Raw genomic sequence first — 22,282 nt, 5'->3', positions numbered from 1 at the left:
AAAAAAAGTGCACGAAGGATATTGTCAATGGATTTGTCAGCGTGAATGAGTCACTATTGAGCATATTTGGAAAGTGTAAAAACACATTCGTGTACGTTGATGCGTTGCAAGAATTGTGTCATCGTGTTGCAGTTTCTGTATCAATTATTAAATTTTGATTTAAGCTTATACATTGGATAAAAAAGAAGTATATAAGTTGCTGACGCTTGTTTTTTTATCCAGTTTGAAATGTGTATTGTATTTGTAATGGCAAGTCATGATAAAATTGGTATTATAAATAAATACGTTCAAACTAAGCTTATACGCTGGTAATCAAAATAAATAGCATTTAATGATTGGGTCCGCGTGATTTACTTATCCTATTAGATGTTCGCTGCTTCAAATGCACAAATGTAAGGTTCGCCCCTTCAATATTCCACCATGTTGGACGCTCGCGATTCGAATATATCCAATATTAGAATATCCCAGCTTAATCGGTGATTTTCGAGCCTACTTCGAAACAATCGATTATGAAAAATCTGTGTAACCGCCAGTGTTGAAACTTGACGTGTTACAGATCTCAGACGATCTGCGAAAACGCATTAAGATAGCACGTTCCACATTTATAACTTACTTCAAATAACATTCTTAATAACCTCAGAGAGTTTACTAGTATTTATCGAGCTAATCGATGATTGTGACTTACATCTCACAACTGTCATCAAATGATGTGAACGCTGTCGATCTTCTGAGGACTTGATGCTGTCATATTTATATTAAACGCGAATACTGCAATAACCGAACTCTCTTACTAGACTATAGTATGTGTATATTATAAAGTAGTTGCGTAATTGTACGGGGATATATTTGTACTCGTGCATGGCTGACATACTCACGCTGGACAATCAGCTTATCCAATATGTCAGTTTGGCACTCGTTCAAATACCATCGAATCATACACAACGCTGTTAATTAACTTAAAAATCGATAGCGATATTGCCCTCTGAACAATACACGTCAACACATTTGAATGTATAATATGCATGATAACAAATTGTCGGTATTGCGTGAAACTCACGTTAAGCCCTCTTTAGTATTAAAAACAGCTTTTAATGATGTACATGTAGTGCAAACAGACAGATAAAATAAAATGTCAAGAGTTTATTTTGAATATTTAACAGAACAAATAATCATTCTGCCAATAATTTATTCACATAATATTGTTCCACCACATCGTAAATAAATGTACAAAATAGCTTTACAGAGATTCAAATAGAGGAGAAAAAAGGCGAGTACTGGAGTAGTTTTCAACGTATACTTTGTATGCACTATTGCACATTTATGATTATCCATGAACAAAACATTAAAACTTGGGCCATTCTATACTTAAGTCATTTAAATAGTACCGACAGTAAACTCCAAAGGAAGCTATTGCGTCAAAATTGTACTACTTTAATTTGCTACAACTCTTGCTTTTTATCTGTTTACCTATTATGCAAATTACATGACATATGCGAAAGAAAATTATTAAACTCTCTCGGTTTTATAAAGTTACAAACGGATTACATCATAAAATATACCGGGAAGGAATAATTTTACGATTGCATATAAAAATCAAAGTGATCATATAAAAAAATACCAGCAATTCATATACAATAAGCGTGCAACATTAATGTGTGCAACCATTCACCAAAATTTAATATATTACATATTGACATAACATTTAGCACAATTTCTGTTTCACATACATATAGAAATAGCACTTCCAAAATCAATCAAAGGTAAATATAAAACCAACACACAGCACAAACCAGCACATCTTCACACTTATATCAACATAGCAAAACATTCTTGACATCCATGTATAATGTCTTAGAAATATTGGAAAAATCAGTTGAAAAAAAAAATGAATACATATGAAACGAACATAAGCACCTGTCAGTCAAGTGTCGAAAATAAAGTCAAGTCATTCTGGTGAAACAAATATGATGTAAAAGATGGAAAAGAATATCAAAGTGAAATTTTGAAAGGAAATCAAAGTGGCAGAAGAGTTGAAAGCAGGTCAGAGTATAAAGATACTGTATAGAGTTGATTGTACACAGTGAATGTCTAGAGATCCTCATGAAAGACTAGCCATAGGACGGGAAAGGTACGGGAGGAGGGGCCCCTCCTGTCAGGCACCAGGGGTCCAAGGGATAGGAGGGTTCTCAGAAGGAGAACTGCTGTGGAGGGGCCATGGAGGCTGCAGTGAACTGGTACGCCGTGGCCCCTTCCTCTACTTCTGGCGCGAGGTTCTGGTCCTCTTCCTGCAATAGACAGTAACACACCATTCTGACATCACACTCTGTGACTTAAGATCATGGCTAAAAGCACAAAGTTCACATTCATAATTCACTATCGTGGATATAGAGACTACTAGGTCTGTGTTGAATACTGAACAGTGTATTTAGTGAGGCTTAGAAAACCAAAACAATGAGAAAGAATTAAAATGGAATATATTGTGCCACAACAAAATAATCAAAGTACTGACAGTACTGGTGTGACGATGCTTTTGAAGAGGATTGATATAAAAGCATCTATTTAAGTTTATCTACATCAACACAATTGTGTATGTGGGTACAAAATTTTTGGGTACGAAAAAAAATTGGGGTAAGAAAAAAAAATTGGGTACGAACACAAATTTGGGTACGAGCAAAAATTTGGGTACGAAAAAATTGGGTAGGAAAAATGTAGGGTACCAAAAAAAATTGGGGGTACGGGGAAGTAGTACCCGTGGGGATCTTGATCCATTCAGCGAAACTGGGAGGCGGGTTACATTCTCGATAAAAAATATAACAAGAAATCTCTTTAAAAAGATATTCGACGTGTATTTTCTGTACCACTAATCTTTAAAAAACATTCTGTTACAGTACAACGTTTGTGGGTTATAACATTACGTTTCAGCATATAAATTCAAAACTTGAAAGGCTCTTTAATTACACCATGCTCTTTAATTTCACATGTATATCATACCAAACTTTATATTTCGTTGTTTCCTTTCCTAAGTGAATGATGCTATGTGTACGGACGTGATTTCACATGCCCATGTGCATGAACATATATTTTTTCTCTTTTGATTATTGTTTTTTCTTTAATTCAATAAGCTTAGGCATGTTTGTTCGTTAAGTACGGCAATAATTTCATGATGATTCCTGAAAGTAGGTATGAGCACATAGTCGAAAGAGCACTTGAATACGTGAGTTCGCCCATGAGGTAAGGTTAATTAAATCTCAGCAATATGACTTAATATGTGTTTAAAACAGCAAACAATATCCAACAAATGAATGAATTATCAAACATAGTATGTGCGCTGATGTGGCTCTGTAATTTCTGTTTCAAAAGTTTATTAAATATGCAAAATGAAAAAGCACGCATGAGAGCGAGTTTCACAGATGTCAAACGGCTATTATGCTGTTTATATACCATATTCGATACAACGTTTACAAATGACAGGTTCAAAATAATTCGTTTTCTTTACACTCATGATCGCGTTGAAAGTTAATTATACACGTTTTAATTCGCAATTTATTTACTGAATCACGACAAATGTCAAATACAATACAGAAAATGCATAGTTGTTTCATAGATCTATACACATATAATGGATTGAATATAACTGATTTAAAATTAACGTTTTCAAACTATTATTAAATCTTTTCCCCAGAATATGCTGTCCTATTTATAACTGAGCTTCCTATACCTTTATCAATGATAATCAGCGAGGTTTGCCGATTAGAAAAAAAAAGCTATCTCAATCGAACTGGCTCGGTCTTTTACATAGGTCGCATTGTGAAGATTTTTTTCATGGTATGATAACTTAGACGATGCTTCGCAGCATCATCAAAAATGAGCATTTTGTATCTATGTGACCTATGAAAACAACCTTAAAACATAAAATGATGTAATGAACATTAACAAATTGATGTTATACTGCAGGTTTTTGCTGCATTGAACGATATTCAATACAAGCACACATAAATTTGTTCAGTGGGTTGTTATTTTTTTTAATGCAAGTATGATGATGGCAAATAAATGTAAAGACAAGAAAGCAGTTTTTTCAATGAGTAATTTAAAATGTTATTTTATTTCCTAGGATATTAACCATTTGCTTTTTGTTAATAAAAACAAACAAAGAGTCAAAGATCTCCGTTGATTTCAACGGTTACTAACAATCTTGGCAACAGCTACATTCCCAAAAATATCAATTCAAAACAGCAAAAAAACGCCTGTTTTAGTCGCTGGCTACTTTTAAAATATAACTGGCTACTCAAATTTTTATGGAGAACACAGAGTTAACAATATTATGCTGCATAATGCATTAGTTCTTTCAAGCAGCTAAAATAACCATGTTTAAGTTGGTAAAAAAATATTTTACTAGTTTCTAAATTTTCTAGACTAATAAACTCATAACTTTCCAAAAATATTTTACAACGAAACATTTCTCTTCTTTCATTTAACTGCAATTTAATATAGAAATGGACAACTGCACCACCATAAAAGAAATCCAGAAGCCCACTTATTGCACTCACCTCGCCAGTGAAGTATTTCTCAATGAGCTCTAGCGATGCCTTGTAAACTGTCTCGTTCTCGTGGCCTTGCAGTGCCTCTATCTTGTCCAGCCCTCCGTTCTCCTCGATCATTATAGTCAATGCATTTGTAACCTCGGGGCCGGCCCTCTCCGCAGCCTGCCAAGAAAAGGGGCATTACATAGCATTGTAAGCAGACCACTAAACAACTCAAATAATTTATAAAAAAATTCAAACAAAGTCAGAGTTGCAAGAAAAACAAGCCAAAACATGTATTTTTTGTCCTTAAAAAAGGCCATAAATACTCTTTTATTGGAAAACTACTTACACACATACTCCAGTGCTCCCATGTTAATATTATGAACAATACATTATTTTTATTTCACCACTCTAAACAGTTATACTGTCACAGTTACAATTCGACTAGACAATTGCAGACAATGGCACTTTAAAACAATCCCCTCCAAACTGAAAGTTGAAACATACAAATTCTCAAGGAAAATAATTTTCACTCACAGCACACATGCATAAAATACTGAACATACCAGCAGTATGTTGCCGAGGGCGTCCAGTATGACCAGTATGACCTTGGACTCCTTGACAGTGAGCATGTTACACAGGTGAGGGATCACGCCCATGTTGACCAGCGTGCCTATCTGCTCCATGGAGCCCCCGGAGGTCAGGTTGGTCACCGCCCACACCGCCTCCTTCTGGCTCTTGTAGTCACCCTGGTGGCAGGAGGAATAAGAATTGTGATTTGAATAGATACACGTGTCTTGCTCTGGGATAATGGGGTCTAATGCACAGGCTTTTTCCGCTCCATTTTGGGAAAACGCCACACTGGAATTTTGGGAATTTCGCGTCGTGAAAACCCCCATTTTGGGAAAAAAATAATTGCAAAATTGGCTCAATTGGGAAAAATTATCGCATGTAAATAGTGTTTCTTATATTTCAAAGAAGCCGTTAACTGGTAAAAAACGACTATTTTGATAACTTATTATTAAAATTTTACAAAATATTATGATTATGTGTGATAAGTGAAGGTTTTTTAATCTGAATTTGCAGAAAAGGCCTGGCCTTTTTTGAGGTGAAAAAAATCGCGCGAAGCGCCGGATTTTGAGGAAAATTAGGAAAGTCTTAAATAATAATTAACATATTTTACAGTTTAAAAAAAAATTAAAGGCAGCAGATAATTTAATTATGCAATATTTCTATTTTCTACACCGGATGAGGTAAACTTATATATTTTAAGGTCAAAAAGAAAAAAAAAAAAAAAAATTTTTTTTTTTTTTTTTTTGGAATTGGGAATTTTTTTTTTCAATTGGGAAAAATACAACCAGATTTGCATTGGGAATGGGGCCGAATTTCGGACCCGTGGCATAGGGCGGAAAAAGCCTGATGCATGTGCGTAAAGTGTGGTCCTAGCCTGTGCCATTAGACATGTTCATCTTTATTGGTACTTTTTGTTTAAAGGAAGTATCTTTTTAGCAAAAAATCAAGTTTAGTCAGAAAATGTTGTACCTTATAAGCCAGTGCAGACCACACAGGCTAATTGTGACAATACTTTAGGCTCATGCATTTAACCCAGATCAATGCTCGTACTCATAATATACCATGGAAAACGAAAATTGTTCTCATGGTCAAATACCTCAGACTATCTTCAATTCATGCTTGAAATTAATTGAAAACTTGCAATCATTAAACAAGAGAAAATTCAGTCCAATTTTTCTTCCAATGCGCTTACATTTTTGAGTATGTCAATGATGAGTGGCAGCAGCCCACAGTCGAGTACGTGCTGTATCTGCTCGGAGTTGCCCGCCGTGATGTTTGAGATAGTCCATGCGGCCTCCTTCTGAATGTTGATCTTCGGGTGGCGCAGTAGCTTCTGGAACACTGGCAGCGCCTTGCAGTCTATCACATGCTGAAATATGCATGGAGAGAAGATGAACGATGATGTGCAGAATGGACAGCATTTTACACTGGTCTAAATCAGAACAGATCTTAAACCATTTATAACTCAAATAGTAGGTGTGGAACCAAAGTGTCTGCAACACATTCACCATTTTTGAAATATGACTTAAACCCGTGACATTGGGAAATAAAGAATTAATAATTAATTTGCCTTATTTTTGGAGACCTGACCTGAGTCTGCTGGTCATCGCCCGTGACGATGTTTCCGATGGATCTCAGTGCTGGGGTGACCACCACCACCTCCACGTGCTGTAACAGCTCTATCAGCCTGGGAACCACGCCTGGGAACATGGGAACCAGTCATATAAGTATGATCATGAATTTATATATCTTGGCTCTAAATTTCACAATGCAGTTGCATTGTTAGTTATTACTAGATGTCAGCTCATACGTTGTATTACGAAAATGCTGGTTCAGTAAATAAGTGAAATACACAATGTTGAAAACACTGAACACAGATTAATAAAAATCTGAGAATAAAAACGTATGGGCCAGGAGATAGACGTGGTCTGGTTACTGTGTCCCAAGAACTCTTGTGGTGCTCAGATGCAACCAGCATAAAATGATGCTGTCTGCTGCTCACCAGTAACTTAGGGTTGGAAAAGAAGCCTTACAAAATTGAACTTGGGTCTTTATTTAACTTTGATTTTAAAGGGACTTTAAAAGAGTCAAAATGAGTATATCAGTGGTAAAGGGTTCAGCTTGACAACTAAAACAAGAACAACAGCCATCCTACCACTGTTGATGACCTCCTGTATCTTGTCGTTAGTGCCGTCAGTGAGGTAGGACAGAGCCCAGCAGGTGTCTGACAACACGTCCTTGTCTGTGTGGTGCAGCAGTCTGTTGAGCGTGGGCAGGAACTGTTTCACCACCTTGAAGTTGGGAGGCGGGTTCTTGTTACGGCACAGGTTGGACAGGGTCCACGTCACGTTACGCAGGAAGGCAGCCTGTGGGACGAAGTTTAGGGTGGTAAATGGTAGGTGTCGCATAATTTGCATAAATATATATCAATTACGAGAATGCAAATATAGAAAACAAGATTTGATGGTAAATGGTATGTGATACGTAAGTGATCAGGGCCCTCAATCCATTTTAGGGGAAGCGGGTCGCTACCCATAGCAGGGTGAATTTTAGCGGCGTTTCCCTTTTTGGGGGGATTTTTTACTTACTCTCTAATTATAACATATGTACATGTTTGCACTATATTCATTGCTTTTTTCATAATTTAGTACCGTATACGTGCGCTTATAAGACGCATTTTTAAGACTCAAATTAATAAGTTACAGTTGCGGTCGCGTCTTATAAGCGAGATACTGGTGAAAATAAACAAAAAATTTCAAAATATCGAGTTTACTGGGCTTATGCTAGCCAAGTTGGACACTTGTCAGTTGTTTTGAATCATCGCGGCAGCCATTTGCATTTTCTCTAAAGTCTGTATTGGCCCGTACCGTGTATCGAAACTCTATGTTCAGTTACCGATTTATTAGAAATAAAATGTGTTGTTACTGATTTTGTTGTCTATTATTTTTAATTTGAATATTGTTATTTTTGGGGCGTAAGACTTTATATTGTCTGTGATTATTCTTGAAAAGTTTGTATCACCGGATTGTCTGCACGCGACGTCGTTAAATGTCATATAAATTGGCCATTATAGTATACGTGTGTAAGGGGTGACACGATGCCAACATGCTTTAAACAACAGCAAAATCATTTCTCAGTTTGAAACTGTCATTTGTTAAATAAACACGCTGCCGATTACAAATGCTACTTGACAAGTTTGTATCACCTGATTGTCTTTGTTCCACGTTGTTAATTGTCAATTTAGACATAATTGGCAATTAGAGTATCCTCTGAAATAAGTTACCAGTTTGCAACTGTCAATTGTTAAATAAACACGTTCATTCAGACGCCCCCCTAATGCCGATGACACCTTATTTATTAGGGGCCAACAACGACGGGAGCAAAGAGCGACCGCATGCAATTATCCGCATATGGCTTTCTTCTTGACACGTGATTTCGATCTGCGCTTCGGAGTCTATCACTCTATCACGCGATTGGCTAATTTTATGAAAGTAGGCGTTACCTATTGTTGATAGACAATGGGCGTAAATTTTGCATAATCTAGGTAATAAAACTATACGCTTTCAAAATATCTGCCTATTAGTTTTCAATACCTGTCAAACAATACAATTAAGATGACTGATACGATCAATTTCTTGTGCATTGATATTACGAACGTAATATGTTTGCAATTGTTAGGGCAAATGATTAAATACGCAATTGTTAGAAATATTGTTAATTGATAATTATTTTTATTGCATGAATAATACTTGAAAACAAATTAAAACCCTCTAATATATCATAAAATAAACAAATATTATTTACTTTGTTGTTTGATTGTTTTATTTTTCAGACTTGCGTGAATTACTAATTGTATGCAGTGCGAGTTTGAAAAATTCTCAATGTGTTACTAATTGATGATTTTCTTTAACTTTCTGCCATTTTTGGCCATTTTTTCGGCCAATGAAAACGGCTAAATTTGACAGCGTCTTACACGCGGGTCAGTCTCAAATCCACCCATTATAAAGTCCGAAGTCGGGGTGCGTCTTATAAGCGAGGGCGTCTTATAAGCGCACGTATACGGTATGTTTGACAAGATTAAATTAAAATAGAATTGAGATATCATAATCATGAGGCACAAATATCTATTAAATTTTTTTTTTTTTTTAAGGGGAATTTTTCCCCCAAAAAGGGGAAAAAAGTATACTTTTCAGGGGGGGGGGGGGATGCGGCCGAATTTCGGCCGTGGATTTGACAGATTGAGGGCCCTGGTGATAGACATCATTTGCATCACTATTTTGAACATATTCAAAACCATAGTTTACACAAAAATTCCGACTAGCATGCCAACTAAGATGGTTAAAATATCATCTTACTTCCAGGGCTTGACACTAACCTCTACAGATTGGTGTCTACAGGAAATCCTGCCTATTAAAATTAGAGCAAAACCCTGGGAAAAACTGGTGTCTCTCACCAAAATTTGGGGGTCTCGGGTTCACGGGGACACTTTTAGTGTTGAGGCCCGACTTCATATGCTCATTTGTCTAAGGCTTAGCCAGGTCACATGCTGACCGTGTATTTTCCCATATTAGACAACTAGCTTTTTAAGTTTTGGTATTAGGTTGGCAACATTGAACAATGCCACAGAAATAAACAGGATGAAATAAAAATAGACAGCAAAGCTAATTTTTCTCTGATGCTTGCAGTGTAACAAAAACCTTTTGTTATTTAAGTGTACGGCTCTTAAGCCACGGATTTATATTTCCAAGACATGTAACAAATTATTTGTATCAAATCTGTCATTAATGCAAATGATAACATGAGATCTTTTAAAGCCCAACTGGGAATCCGTGCATTCACTTTCACAGATACCATAATAACTTATTTTTTAACATTATTATAAAGACTGTTATAGAAAAATACACTGAATTTCATCCACAAACCACTTTGTTTTTAACCCTAATAATGATTACAATGACTGTACTTTTTCAGTCCTATGAAAACAGTCGATGAGCATGATTTGTACATACATTTGTATCGTTTTGCACAAGACGAAGGAGGGGCTCCACAATTCCACAGTCAGTTACAAAATCACGAAGGTCTGGTCCATCCCCTGATAGAGAAAATACAACACATGTACATGATTTGATGTTTTCACAAATTATCGTGTGATCTAGTGTTGTTTTTTTCGTAAGGGACCCATTCTATTTTTTCCAAAATGCAACTTATATATTGAGTGAGACACTACTTGCCAGCAATATTGCCTAGAGCCCAGACAGCCTGCTCACACACATTAGGCACACCGGACTCCAGCAGCTTAATAAACTTGGGCACGGCACCCGCGTTCACCACGGCCTTTGTTTGGTCAGAGGTGCCAGATGCGATGTTGGTCAGAGCCCAGGACGCCTCAAACTGCAACTCGGCCCTGTGAGGACAAGGCAGAGAATATGATGTTATAGGACTGCATGTTGTGATATGCAGGGAATGAGAACCAGGCAGAAAACGGTGTAACAGGGCTTATGTTGTGATATGCAGGGAATGAGAACCAGGCAGAAAACATGGTGTAACAGGGCTGATGTTGTGATATGCAGGGAATGAGAACCAGGCAGAAAACATGGTGTAACAGGGCTGATGTTGTGATATGCAGGGAATGAGAACCAGGCAGAAAACATGTAACAGGGCTGATGTTGTGATATGCAGGAATGAGAACCAGGCAGAAAACATGTAACAGGGCTGATGTTGTGATATGCAGGGAATGAGAAACAGGCAGAAAACATGTTACAGGGCTGATGTTGTGATATGCAGCGAATGAGAACCAGGCAGAAAACATGGTGTAACAGGGCTGATGTTGTGATATGCAGGCAGGGGCGTACCTAGGCATGCAGCGTACGCCCGTGCGTATAATTCAGTTGCAAACTAAAAAATAGAAAACTCTTAAAATTCGAAAAAATGCAATAAAAAGTGAGGGCTAAGGGGGGCTAGGGGTATAATTTTGTAAAAAAGCAAACAAGACGTCCAAACATACGAAGTAGTCTTTTTTCACTGATGAGAGGTTGTTATCACTGTGTAGACTTTACTCGTTCCACGACTGTGTTTTCGCCCTTCAATTTTTTGGGAACCAATAATCGAACACGGGGAAACAGATTATGTTTACATGGCGCAAATTTTCAAAATGTCTGCGAACGCTCCGTTTTATCCAGGTGTTTTTAAGCGTCAGCGAAACATGTTCATGAGATGATACTCAGAAGCTAGCTCTTTTGACAGATAGGTATGTCAATTCATAGATCTACGAGTTAAATAAGTTTATTATTCTTGCTCAAGACTCAGCGAGCATGCTGTTGTTTTATTCAAAGAGTGTTTCTTTTACAGTTTAAATTAAAAACGAATTTAATTTCTGTTAACCAAATACCCCAAATAAAATTAGTTTCAGCAGAAAATAATTACGGGCTTAGTTTTTGGCGCCACGTCACACCAGGTTTGACGACTCGTCTAAACAAATACACATGTCGTGGGCATGGAACTACATTTTTACAGAGTCGCAACAAATACACGGACATGGAAAAGGTTTCCATGGAAAAAAAGCTAAATCTTTTACTTTTTTTAGAGGAAGAAATTGAAGAATAAAATTGCCAAATGTCGGTGAAAGATAACAACAAAACGCTTCTTCTGCAATAAAATCCAACATTTTCCTGGGGAGGAAGCAAGAGTCAAACATTTCCTCACATGTACATACCCATTCACTCGCAGTCATAGGCTTATTGATTTAAAGCCTTGACACTCAAACTTAATAGATTAAGGTCAAAAGTATATTTGCAGTTGGCAATGTTAATTGAAAATATTTATTTTTCTCAATTATTCAAGCTAAAATTCGAGGATAAGCATTGCCAAAATGTGCCTGAAATGCAACAACAAATTACATCTTTTGCAAAGAAATTTCCAAAATTTTCTAGGAGAGGACCCCATACTCCCGCCAGCAATAGAGTTGAACACCCTCGCACACCTATGCAACTACAGATCCGTTCTCCTTCGCAATAAAGGTTCTTGATTTTTAAGCATTGACACTTATCCTTAGCAAATAAATTATGGTCGAAAGTATATTTACTGTTGACACTGTTTAATAAATTATTTCCATTTCAAGCAAGAAATTAATGAATAAAATTGCCAAAACGTGGCTGAAAGATAACACCAAAATGCACCATCTGCAATGAATTTTCCCAAATTTTCTTGGGGGAGACCCCCCATACCACCCCAGCAGGATGGGGAGACCCCCTCCCGCACCTACCCCCCCTCACAGCTTCGTTGCTTGATCATGCTTACAGCTGAAATAGCCTCAGGAACGCCCCTGGCAGGGAATAAGAACCAGGCAGAAAACATGGTGTAACGAGCTGATGTTGTGATATGCAGGGAATGAGAACCAGGCAGAAAACATGGTGGAACAGGGCTGATGTTGTGATATGCAGCGAATGAGAACCAGGCAGAAAACATTATGTAACAGGGCTGATCAGAGCTCCAGATAAGGGTCGTATTTTCGTAATTACGAATTATTTTCAAGTCTGTTACGTATTTATTTTAAAATCTTGTCGTACCATTAAGAATTACAAAATCAAGTTACGAATATTATTTTTACATCGGTTCGTATCGATTTTTATTGAGTTCTTTTCGCGTATTAAAGATCTTTGCGGTGCTTATATAGAATGGTTATCAGGTTTGTTTAACAAAGCGAATTTTTCCAATAAAAGCGGCGTATACAGTCTATCTGTCAAAAAACAATGGCGGCGCTCAGAGAGCGTCCTAAAAAACTGCAAAGCGTCCAAAAACACGCTTTTTACATATTGTACGCAAAGTGAGCCGAAGTTAAATGTTTAGAAAGACATTATAGAAAAGATCTTATACGATGTTGTATGTTCAGTTGCCGACACAGTCGGAAAAGCTAAACAAAAAGCGACACGACGGGTCCAAACTTAAACACAAAAAAAACATTGAACGAGTGGAAGGGACAAGTCCCGTGGCTAATCGTTGAAAAGATTGAAGGGGAGACCCGTTTTAATTGTGAAATATGTAAAAATTCATCTAAGGCATGCAATCTAAGCACAGTTTGGGCATATGAAGGTATTTGAAAAATAAAATTGTATAATACTGAAAAGACACTGTTGAACTTGTATAAATAAAGTTGCTAGTATGTTTATTTTGCTTTTGTTGCATGAAAATAACCATTATTATTTATTTTTAGGTCATTTAGAAAAAATAAGAATTATTTCCCAAAACTTATTAGTAACGTTAAGAATAAAATTTCAGAGTTAAGAATTCTTTTTGAAAATCTGGTAGTAATTTAAGAATTTCACAAAACCTTATCTGGAGCTCAGGCTGATGTTGTGATATGCAGAGATGAGAACCAGACAGGAAACATGGTGTAACAGGGCTGATGTTGTGATATGCAGCGAATGAGAACCAGGCAGAAAACATGGTGTAACAGGGCTGATGTTTTGACATGCAGGTAGTAATAGACATTAGCTCATTATAAATGTGCCCAGAGTGGAAAATTTCGAACCATAATTGTTCTCTTATTGGTTTCGTAAAAGGTTATTTTGTTAGATTTCTGGTCTCAAACATTAACTTTTGGAAGGCTTAGTTGAAATTCTTATATTAATTCTCAGGCAGGTTCCGATTTAATGATACTTTATTTATAGCTGCACAGTTTGTCAAACTACAGATTTTTTTTCCGTATGAAAGGTTCAAACCATTTAATCAACAATTTTAAAATGAAAGTTATTGAACCAGCCTACTTGTCACTGTAAGCGAGGAACTCCACCAGACGTGGTATAACCCCAGACTGGATAATGTCATCAATAGGGGGGTTACGTTCCTTGGACAGAAGTTTTCGGACTGCTCGTGTGGCTTTCATCTGCATGTCGCTATCGATGCCGTTGATCCCAGCAATCATTTCCTGAATGCTCATGTCAGGAATAGCGTTTTGCTGAAAAACATGCAGTTTGTTTACCAAGTCAGTATACTGACTGTTGTTTTCTTTAAGCTAACCGTGTTCACTTAGTGTTTTATTTGGATTGTAAATGATACAAATACTTAATTGACTTCTGACAAATCAAAGTCACTGTTATATTGAGTAAAACTCAATGTCCATCACATTCAGTGTCAAATCATTTAGTCTCCACACTCTACAAAACAGGGCTTTGAATGACGCTTCACTTTACAATAAAATGTAAGTGAATGTATTAACATGGATCTTTTCAAACCATCTACTACAATTTTAGCACGCCTAACGAGTCACGACTTTCATAAATAATGAAATACAATTGCCTGAGCGATTTCAACTTACAGGAGACAAGTTAGACTAGGGACAGAGAATACTCACTAAATAATATAAGGCACATTTAAACGCAAATTATCTCATATCAATCAGGATTAACTCCATTGCAAAATAATATTCTGCAAATTCAACCTGCAAAACAAATGCTGGTAATAACATCAAGGATCTTCCCTAGATAGGGCTTGATTCCTGTAACACTAAGATATTTGAGTTTTAACAAAACTCACCCTGTTTGAGGCATCCCCAAGAGGGCTGGTGGGCTCCTCATCAACATCCACGTTCCTCCTCTTCAGCAGCTGATCATCCTTCCTCTGCTTGCGCAGCTCCACCGACACGTCTTGACGCCTGCGTCGCATCTCCTATAATACAATCGCTTTTTTTCTTCTGCTGTTTTTCAAAATTTTGGGAAATTCCGGACTCAAATTCTCACATTTTCAAGAAGTTCGCGACTAAAATTCTCACAATTTCAATAAGTTTGTGACTGAAATTTTCAAAATTTCAGAAAGTTTGCAACTCATTTTTTCACAATATTGAATAGTTTGCAACTTGTTTTTTCCACAAAAAAAACAGGGGAAAAAAAGCCCTGCAAACTTCTTAAGGAAAAACACAAAGCGATGTTTCTTATCAAATAAGTGTCCATCAATATTTCTATACAACTTGGGGAAAAAACATTAAATATGTAGATACAAATAATGCTGACCAGCTTTATCCATGAAAGTTTCCTTCAATTAATAATGACTGATACTGTATTATTTTGAAAGCATTTATAAACATGTGAATCATGTTTGTACCTACATATTTGTGTTGTTGCTTTTTGTAATTCTAGCAGTTGCTGATACCTAAATCTATTTAAAGCTTGCCATAAAGTAGTAGCTTATTATTAAATATTATTTATTAAACAAACAAAGTAACTGAAAATATAAAACTTACATCAACATCTCGTCCCTTGTTCTTGTAATCCTTCAGTCTTGATTTTTCAGGCATCTTTTTTTGTTATTTGTGGCTTGTTAAATAAATAAATAGATGTCAAAAAAAATCTGTGGATTTTTGTTTTAAAGACTTAGCTACTGGAATATGATGACCAGATTCAGGGGCACTGCAGTCAAGGGCTGTAAAAACAAACAAAAATTTACATAAGTATCATAATTTAAATAGAACTAAAAAATTAAAGCATTTCAGATTTCTGTTGCATTACCGTTTAACAAACATAATATTGCTTGGTTATCGGCCGACTGTGATTAAACGGCTGGACAGATTTCTTTGAAGTAATTTTTTTTAAAGGTTTTCAAATTGCCCATAAGAGGGCCAATGGATGCTTTGGATTAAAGCTATTTTTGACATTTTTTGCGCCCGCCAAGACAGATCTATGATAAATTTTAGTTAATGACCTTGTTATGATTCCAATATCAGAGGGTGGGGGATTTTTTTTCATGGCTTTTTGTCAATTTTTCTCTCATAAAACACGATTATATATATTTATTTGAATATATTGGCAGGGTCTTCCCCAGGCCATTTAAGCGCCCCTTGCCGGGGCGCTTGAATTTCGAAATCAGAGTCCCCGGGGCGCTTGAAATTTTCCGATCAGTGTATTCTTCAGAAAAAGAAAGTGGAGATTGTCCAAAAAAATCAAGGTTTCCCTATCAGTGTATCAATATTCCCTGTTTTAAAAGAGCACTCGGTACCTACTTTCACAAGTAATCGCCATAAACACCACATGGGGTAATGGATAATCCACTGATAAGAGATTAGCATGACGCGCGTATCGATTATTCTAGCCACATTACACGGTCATTTAAATGCTGACAATGATGTATCTGGTAACTTTCCAGTCGTCAAACTGTGAAGTTCATCGTCCAATCGGTTACGCGAATGCTTATGAGGGCGGGGTTAACTATCGACCATTATTTTTGATTGACGTCGGGCATGAAGTAAGAGTTTATCGCAGCTTGATTAGCAAGAAGTTGTACCATTTGAGCAATATAAAACCGGTAATTAGTACAGTACATAACATTAAAGACGGTTTCGGGCATCATCATCACACCTTTTTACTGTAAACAAGTGTTACCTATGACTCATAATTAATACGAGAAATTAATTGCAAGTGGTAAACAACTTAATTATTATAGCGAGTAAGTTGTGCAAATGACTCCCGGTTACAATTATGTGATAACAATTTATTTAATTCCAGTACATGTATATTTCAACATGTCCATTTATAGAACTGATTCACCTCGTTTTTCTGACATTTATTCGACACGTTATGCGCTTTAACAAATTTTCCTTGAATTAATTACGCACACTTGTAAATGTTTCGTCCGATAATCGATAGTTAGAAGACTGATGATGGCAACCGGCCGTGATCCTCGTGGACAACGTGAATTTCATGCATAGTTCCGTCAAAACATTTATTCGACTTGTAAAGTGTTTAAACAAATTATCGTTGAATTTATAACGCAACGGTTAATATTTGTTGAAATCTCAAATGGGAATAATTTAATTTGTAATCCGAAACCCATTCCCGTAAATCGATGTTAACGCGTTTTTAATCCGAAACACACTTCCGAATGTAAATGTTACCGCAACGTTAAATATTTTTGCTTCAAATTAGCAGTGCAAATTTATCTTTAATCTTTTTCTCAATTAAAAAGAGCGCGAACATTATGCAGCATGTACAACGTCGCGTCTATTGCATACAAATGGTGTGTAGTGAGCGTAACAAGCACACAACAGGTCAGGGGATTGACGCATATTCAGAGACAATATTTCATCAAATCTATAAATAGTCACTTAAAAAATGGCAAGGTTTGTGTTAAAGAAATAACTGAAAGCTTTTATCGTAAATATTTACCAGAAAGAGATTGATAAAAACGGAATAAACGGGATTATCGGGTAATAAATAGAAACTTGAAAAATAGTAAGTATACAGTAATAGAGTCGGGTTGAAACGGATGTATTGGGGAATCGTTCGAGTCGGGATTTTACTATCTGTGCGGAAAAGTTTTAAAACAATTAAACAATATAAAAAATATATATTTTCAAATGACTGGGGGATTTTTTTGAAGAGTCATAGCGCACCAAATGACGTCTTTTGACGCTGTTTTTCTTTGAGTTATAACGCACCACAGAACGTGAATTGACACGTTAAATTAAAAAAAATCAACGTAGGGAGGGGACACCCCTCCCGAACCCACCCCCGATCGGCCCCGGGGCGCCTGCAAAAATTCCCAGGGAAGGCACTGATTGGGCTCCTATACTATCCAGGGTACGTTACTTCCACCTGTGTTATGATCATGGTTAAAAGTGCTGATTGTATGCAGACCTTTTCCAGGATATTTTAGGGGCAAAAATGCAATTTCGGGATTGGGCATTTATTGGAACGAAAAATCCAATTATTTGGGAAAAATTAATTTAAGTCTATCTAAAAATCAAAATTGTGGAAGAAAATCATATAAATTATAGTCATATCTTTATTAGATGAAACTGACTTAAAATAAGGATATAATAATACAGGGACCTACACTACGCGACCCGTGATTTTTGCCGCGATTCTCGCATCACCGCAATCGATGCAACGTGACAAATTGCGGTGATTCCGAGCGACAAGAAAATTTGGGTGATGTCTCGGCGACCGTCGCGCGATGTATCTCGCTGTTACGCAATCAGCGCGAATCACCGCAAATCACCGTGAACTGCCGTGGTTCACCTTTTTAAGAGATTTACATTAAGGGTTACACTACATTACATGTACATGTAACATATATGTATACACTTATATTATACATTGCAATAATAAAGCTTTTGTTGTTGTTGTATGCAATGGGCGTATTAGCTAAAATACTCCCGTTCCGTCATGAACGCGATGAAGTAATGTCGTAAGCTTTAACGGCTCCAAATTAATATAACAGCGCAGAAGAATGATCATGCAATAATTATTTAACATAACATGTAAACATTATTTAACTAATTGCATTAGCAGAATGTTTATTAAAACTTACAATCAATTATATTCCAGGCCCGAATACACTACCACTGTTCAAATTCCATACTTTTGCAATATACATGTAGCGTAGCACTGTGTAAATTGAAAGTTGCATAGTGTTTCGGCATTGGTCGGTTATAAATACCTTGTTTCTCTACATGGTATTTGATTTCGACGAAACTAATTATTTGGTAATTTACGAGAAATATGATATAAGTTTTCCATTTAAACTTTGATCTTACCGTGTGTGTTAATTGACGTTATTAATTATGTTAATACTTATTTTTGCATTTCATTAAGAATTATAACGTGTAGATCTAGCCCTTTTGTTAACAGTGTTTAGCAAAATATTCGCGCTTAAGACACGGGAAATTGTTTAAGTAACACTTTCATTTAAAGGTTAAATGTAATCGGTAGATTACATCTAATTATTTGGACTAAAATATGCTATACTTATTTATTTTCTGTTTCAGGCTCCAATGCGGATTACTCGTGTTACTCGCGTTACTTTCCGAGCGTTGTACATACATTCACAATGCTTGATAAGCCGGAAATGGGAAATACATTACTGTTCTATTTTTAAGTACATGTTATTATGACATCGTGGTAAATAATTTGTTGTTATTACATCATTGCCTATATATTAAAGCCGTTAAACATTGTGTTTGTTTTGCTGAAAAACAAACACGAGTATATCAACGTAGCACTTAGCGTTCGCAGAGTTCAATAAATTTATGATGATGTATAATGTGCATGCCTTTCTCTGGGTTTTCGCGCCAAAAACAAAAAACCCTCAACATTTGATTATTTAGTGTGTACTGTTCAACAGTGATAGTGTTTGTTCAAGTGTCTAATTGGCACTCTTTGTACCTGTTCAAACTGTGAAAAGATGTGACAATCACAGAAACAACAGGATGGCGCTGCCAATTAAGTGCGATAATGGATCAAAGGGCATTGACAAAAAATAACAGTTTGGATATATTTTTCGGCGTTTACTCAGATGGTCTCTCACAACAAAAAAACTATACAAGTCAAGGTATTATGTTTTACTTCTATCAGTAACGATACGGATACGGCGTGTTTGATTTGAATTGACTTTAAAAGAAATATCAAATTGTTGGCGATAATAACTGTTTTAAAAATACCAAAGAAACATTTAACCGAAATCAACAGAATTCAATGTTCTCTGCGCTACGCAGTTTGTATAAAAAATCGATACTTGCACACTCGTATACCTTGACCTTGTACATTGCCGGATAATTTTTGCACTCTTTTGTCGGGAAATATACATGATGACTATATTGAAAGCATTTGTAAACGTCGTGTTAACATTAAAACAACGGAAGTGTGTTTCGGATTATAATTTTTTTTTCTTATTTGGGAATTTAACGGAACGTTTATACTTATGGTATATTTGTTTTGAATTGTATATTAATTTTTTACAACGCTTTACGTGTGAAAAAAAATGTTTTGATAATATTATGCATTAATAGCACAATTTCCAGAAGGAAAACGTTTTTTACATGAAGGCGTATGACGCAATAAAACATTTTTTTTTGTAAGAGCGTATTGTATCAATCTAATTTTAAATACGCTCGTCCAATGAAAGCTGTGTCCCACATTATGCGCTGTACTCTTTACACTTCTGAAAAATGGGGTAGTCATATGGTTGTTTTAATGAAATTCTCAAACATATTTACCGACATAAATGGTCAAGATTATTTTTTTGATGTTGGATTATCGGATAATTGTGAACATTAGAAGCGTTATGTACATGTATAAAGTTATCGATACGATTCGGTTTCTATGCATGAATTGGCGAGTCATCGTTGTCACTGCGATCACGGCGAATTTCGGTGAATCACAGCGAATCACCACAACACTGAGGGGATTTTGCGCGAAGATTATCTTGCTCTCGCGCGACGTCGGAGTGACGAGTCACGTGAAATCGCGGTGATTTTCCACCCAAAAAGCAAAATGCCCGCCTTGACTTCGCAAATTAGGCAAAAATCACGGGTCGCGTAGTGTATACGCTTGTTTGTATAGGTCCCTGAATAATAGACACTTTTCTGTAAAAAATTTGATTATCGTCGACTCACCTAAATTCGTGAGTGACCTAGATTCGCGGATTTTGTTTTCGTCATGTAACCGGTACCAATATTTGTTTCTGCGCATGCGTGATCGTGGCGCTATGCAAATGAATGTTTACGCGATTGGAACGATTGAAGATTTGTGAAAAATAATGCGTTTTAAACAAGTAAAAAGTGTGAATCAGAATTAGCAAAAATACCATATTTTCTTAACACCAATAATACCTGACCATCGAATTTCATATATATATTAAGTAAAAATCAGATATCACGATTTTTTGTTGTCGTCTGCTGTTGTAGTAGAATTGCAATATATGGAAATGTTACGCTTCAAAAACATGAGTAATTCCAACACATGATTTATTGTGTGTTTCTTAGACCATGACAATCAAGCTAATTTCTATTTATTTTTTGTTTTTTAAGGCCATCCCTAAGCATTGTCGCAAGAAGTATATAGGCTTTATTCACCGACTTCCTTGATAAATGCTTACAAAGCTGTTCAGGAGAAGAATATGTCCGTTCTTAAAGCCTCAAAATTATACAGATTGCCTGAAAATACATTACGTCACAGGGTCTTTGAAAAAATCTACCCAGACACAGTTGTTCTGTGAGCTGCTCCCATTTTCCATGCAATTTACCTTGTTCATATGTTAATATTTTATTGTTATTTTGTGTTTGACTTTTTTGTTAAATGTTTCATTTGCACCAGAAATCAATTTAAACTGTTAAAAATAAGTTAGCTTGGCCTAATTACTCGACATTGCAATGAATTTTTGTATGACGTCATACCCGCGAATCAAGGGTAGTAAAACAAAATGGCTGACGCTTTACACTTATGTCAACAATATTGACATTTAAGAGCTTTAAAATCATTGTTTGGAAATCGCAATGGAACAAATCAGCGAAGAATGAATTTATTTTAAAAGTTTAATGTTTGTTTTCGTTGTTTTTTATGCGTTATTATTTTAATATTGACATTAAATGTTAAGGTCGCGAATTTACGGTAATCGATGATATTTTTTCTTACTAGGATTTTTTTACAATTTTGATTTGGGAATGGGTCAGTTTACAAACGCGTAGTTTCGCCAGTAAAAGGCCTATGCATGTCAAAAATCAATGGTATTACCTAGCTATGTCATTATTTGCACAAATCTCTTTTGAAAACGTATGCCACAGGTGTGCTGTTAAAAAATGACACATGTGACAGACAAGCTGTTTCGATTTGTGAAATATCAATATATTTTGTTGTTTTTACATTCTCTAAACAAATGAAAACTGTTTAGTGTGTGCGAGTCTTCGTTGAGAATATACACAAGTACATTTTTTTTCACATTATCCTCGCTATCCAGTGGTAAATTGCTATCCAGTCCCATTGAACCCAAATTGGAACGTATTTTCGCGATTTTGATTTCAAGCGTTCCTGTGGCAGGACAATAAATAATGATTATATAAAATGGTAATATAACACAAAACAAGTTACTGATGATATGTTTTTGTTCTCAATTACCTTTGTGAAATGAATTAATTGAAGTTTTGTGCTCTGGCCAATTTCACCGGTTTTCAAATCAGGTGCCACAGGATGGATTGACTTTCAAATACTGAATTTGATTGGTCCTTTTAAATGTTGATATTTGATTGGAGCGGTGTGTGGAAATATTTTTTTACTTTTGTTCTTAGTTGTATTATATGTTATCTTTTTTTTATACTTTTTATCTTCTAAGTAAACAATTACGACCAGTAGATCTTTACACAAAATATATTTGTTAATAATTAGTCGTAAGCAAGTTTTTACTATATCCCGTACTTGAAGAAA

The 22,282-nt window shown here is 36.0% G+C and overlaps 1 protein-coding gene across 1 annotated transcript; it reads right to left on the bottom strand.

The window, feature by feature from the left end:
• Positions 1-1,169: 1,169 nt before the first annotated feature.
• LOC127853653 (importin subunit alpha-1-like) lies at positions 1,170-22,169 on the bottom strand. The gene is made up of 12 exons (XM_052388341.1): positions 21,977-22,169; positions 15,331-15,509; positions 14,628-14,759; positions 13,859-14,049; positions 10,328-10,500; positions 10,106-10,188; positions 7,252-7,462; positions 6,687-6,796; positions 6,289-6,465; positions 5,090-5,272; positions 4,548-4,703; positions 1,170-2,285 (listed from the first exon to the last, which is right to left on the bottom strand). The coding sequence occupies exons 2-12, from the start codon at positions 15,382-15,384 to the stop codon at positions 2,187-2,189; spliced, it is 1,569 nt and encodes a 522-aa protein (XP_052244301.1). The 5' UTR covers positions 15,385-15,509; positions 21,977-22,169; the 3' UTR covers positions 1,170-2,186.
• Positions 22,170-22,282: the final 113 nt, after the last annotated feature.

Source organism: Dreissena polymorpha, chromosome 12 (assembly GCF_020536995.1).
Source record: "Dreissena polymorpha isolate Duluth1 chromosome 12, UMN_Dpol_1.0, whole genome shotgun sequence".
NCBI classification, from domain to species: Eukaryota; Metazoa; Mollusca; class Bivalvia; order Myida; family Dreissenidae; genus Dreissena; species Dreissena polymorpha.
The sequence above is the reverse complement of the archived record's forward strand: the minus strand, read 5'-3'. Positions and strand labels throughout refer to the sequence as shown.